Source organism: Miscanthus floridulus, chromosome 7 (assembly GCF_019320115.1).
Source record: "Miscanthus floridulus cultivar M001 chromosome 7, ASM1932011v1, whole genome shotgun sequence".
Lineage (NCBI taxonomy): Eukaryota > Viridiplantae > Streptophyta > Magnoliopsida > Poales > Poaceae > Miscanthus > Miscanthus floridulus.
This window is the reverse complement of record NC_089586.1, coordinates 22616659-22619062: the sequence shown is the minus strand read 5'-3', so window position 1 is coordinate 22619062 and position 2404 is coordinate 22616659. Positions and strand designations below refer to the sequence as shown.

Sequence of the window (2404 nt, the reverse complement as noted above, 5' to 3'; positions counted from 1 at the left end):
TTAATGTGAAATGCAAATTTTAGTGAGGACTGCCATATCCAGCTTCCTTTTGTGGCATAACAATAACCTACCAATAGGTTACTTCACATTTTTTTGTGTACACTCCTACTATTTCTTTATTTTTCTTGCTCGAGACATCTTCCTCAGAATCTCAGATACTCGGTCATCACTCTTTATTTACTGAACTTTTATCTTTGATTCCTTTTTACAATTTCACCTTACCTCACCTAGGCCACACAACATTTCCAGATTCAAAATAAAAAAAGTCGGCACTCCACTCAGGTGCGCGGCAACGCCACGTGTTACTTTTCAGCAAGCTTATTAATGGAATCAGCTATTTTAAATGTTAGAACGTTCCAAAACAAAAGAAGCATATTCAGGCCAAAAACATCAGTAGCACTCAGCGTATGTGTTTTTCCTGTATTAATTATAATTGTGCTACTGCTATTTATTCCCTATTAAAGCTTCTGGCAGAAAACTACGTCATGTTTCCTCTGCATCATTTGACCCTTCTTTTAGGTTGATGAGTGATGACAAGCTTTGCAGGAGAGATTCGTGATCTCTTGATTTTATTCTGATCTAATAACACATTATTAGTTAAATAATAACGTTAAAATGCATTGTCAAAACTGGCTTCACAACTACGGACACTCCACACAGCCGCGCGGCAACGCCGCGCTTTGTTTTCTAGTTGATCATTAGTTTATATCCCAAGCCATGCATGTGTTCCACAAGCGATCGCGACTCCATCGAGCTACAGCTACACGCCTACTACACAGCTTAAATAGGAGCTCCGAATCGCTCTGCGGATCATTGCAAATTGGCAGAACACACAGCTGATCAGTGTTGCTGCACTACACTCGCAAGCTCGATCGTAACTAGCTAGCTGGTCAGCTGAGCTTCGCCTCCGATCGATCGGCTGTATAGTGTTAGTTTGCTCATCACCACCGGCAATGACTAAGCCGGCGGCGGGGCGCGGCGGGAGGCGCTACGCGCTGCTGCTGGCGCTCTGGGACTCGGAGTACGCCAAGGAGGTGTACGGCGGGTACTACAACGTCTTCGTCGCCGCGTTCGGCGACGTCAGCGGTGGCACCGACGAGAGGTGGGACTGCTTCCGCGTGATCGCCGGCGAGTTCCCCGCGCCGGAGGACCTGGCGTCGTACGACGGCTTCGTGGTGAGCGGGAGCCCGCACGACGCGCACGGCGACGAGCCGTGGAGACGGCGCCTCTGCGCGCTCGTCCAGACCGTCCACGCCATGAGGAAGCGGGTGCTCGGCATCTGCTTCGGGCACCAGGTGCTGTGCCGAGCACTGGGCGGAAGGGTCGGCAGGGCCCGGAACGGCTGGGACGTCGGGGTGAGGAAGGTGACGTTTGCGCCGGAGCTCCTGGAGGGCCGCCTCGAGTTCCTCGGAGGTCTCGTCGAGGACGACCTCCCCCGGAGCGCCGCCCTCATCGAGGTTAACCAGGACGAGGTGTGGGAGATCCCGCCGGCGGCGACGGTGCTGGTGTACTCGGAGAAGACGCGCGTGGAGGTGTTCGCAGTCGGGGAGCGCGCGCTGGGCATCCAGGGCCACCCGGAGTACACCTTCGACATCCTCCACAACCTCATCGACCGCCTCACCAACCAGAGGGCCATCCGGAGGAGCGGCGGACGGTTGGCGTTCTGGACGGCGCTTTGCAAGGGTTTTCTCGGGGGCGGAGGAGATCGTACGCAGCCTGCTCTGCCGGTGATGCGGGGGACGGTGGCGCCGGAGGTGACCAGCTGCGCCGTCGCTGGCTGCGGCTTCACCAGCGCAGCTGCAATGATCCAGTTGGCTCGCAGCAACTAGTTTGGCTAGGGCTGGGCGGGGGCGCACGTTAAGTCGTAGGCAGAAAATCGTTAGTAGCTACTTATTTGCTGCAGGATTGCACACTGTACTGCAGTTCGATTTCCTGTTGACAAAAAAATGTACTCTAGTTCTCCTCTGCATTATTGGTGGCGTCCTTATACTAGCTAGAAACTACCTTGTTTGCTCACCCATTTGTGCGCCTAGATTCGTTAGTACGTACATTTTTTTTATCCAAATCTTCAGTTATTGCAAATTGACTTCTATATATATGATCTCCATCAACGAAAATGTTGTCTGATCTCTGGATGTCACTAAAGTTTTAGTCAAATTAACGTATATTATATAGTTGTATTGTATTCATCTTGCTTTTGCCATTGTGATCACAAAGCAATCTACATGCATGTGCAGTAGTAGTAACTGGCCGTCTCCAGAAATTTGGGGCTTCGCTTCGAAATGTAAATTGGGGCCCTGGATCTTTTTTAATGAATGGCTAGAAAAATTAATGCATATTTTTACGCATCAAATAGATAACTTAAAAATGTATTATTTCATACAATATGTAGAATATATCAAAA

At 50.3% G+C, this 2404-nt stretch overlaps 1 protein-coding gene across 1 annotated transcript; it reads left to right on the top strand.

Annotated features, from left to right (window-relative positions):
* The first annotated feature begins 831 nt into the window (after positions 1 to 831).
* Positions 832 to 2101, top strand: LOC136462822 (gamma-glutamyl peptidase 5-like). Its single transcript, XM_066461871.1, has one exon. The coding sequence runs from the start codon at positions 954 to 956 to the stop codon at positions 1827 to 1829; it is 876 nt and encodes a 291-aa protein (XP_066317968.1). The 5' UTR covers positions 832 to 953; the 3' UTR covers positions 1830 to 2101.
* Positions 2102 to 2404: the final 303 nt, after the last annotated feature.

What these genes read in the sequence shown, in the direction of transcription:
- LOC136462822 (XM_066461871.1), top strand. Translation starts at nt 954, where the DNA reads ATGACTAAGCCGGCGGCGGGGCGCGGCGGGAGGCGCTACGCGCTGCTG.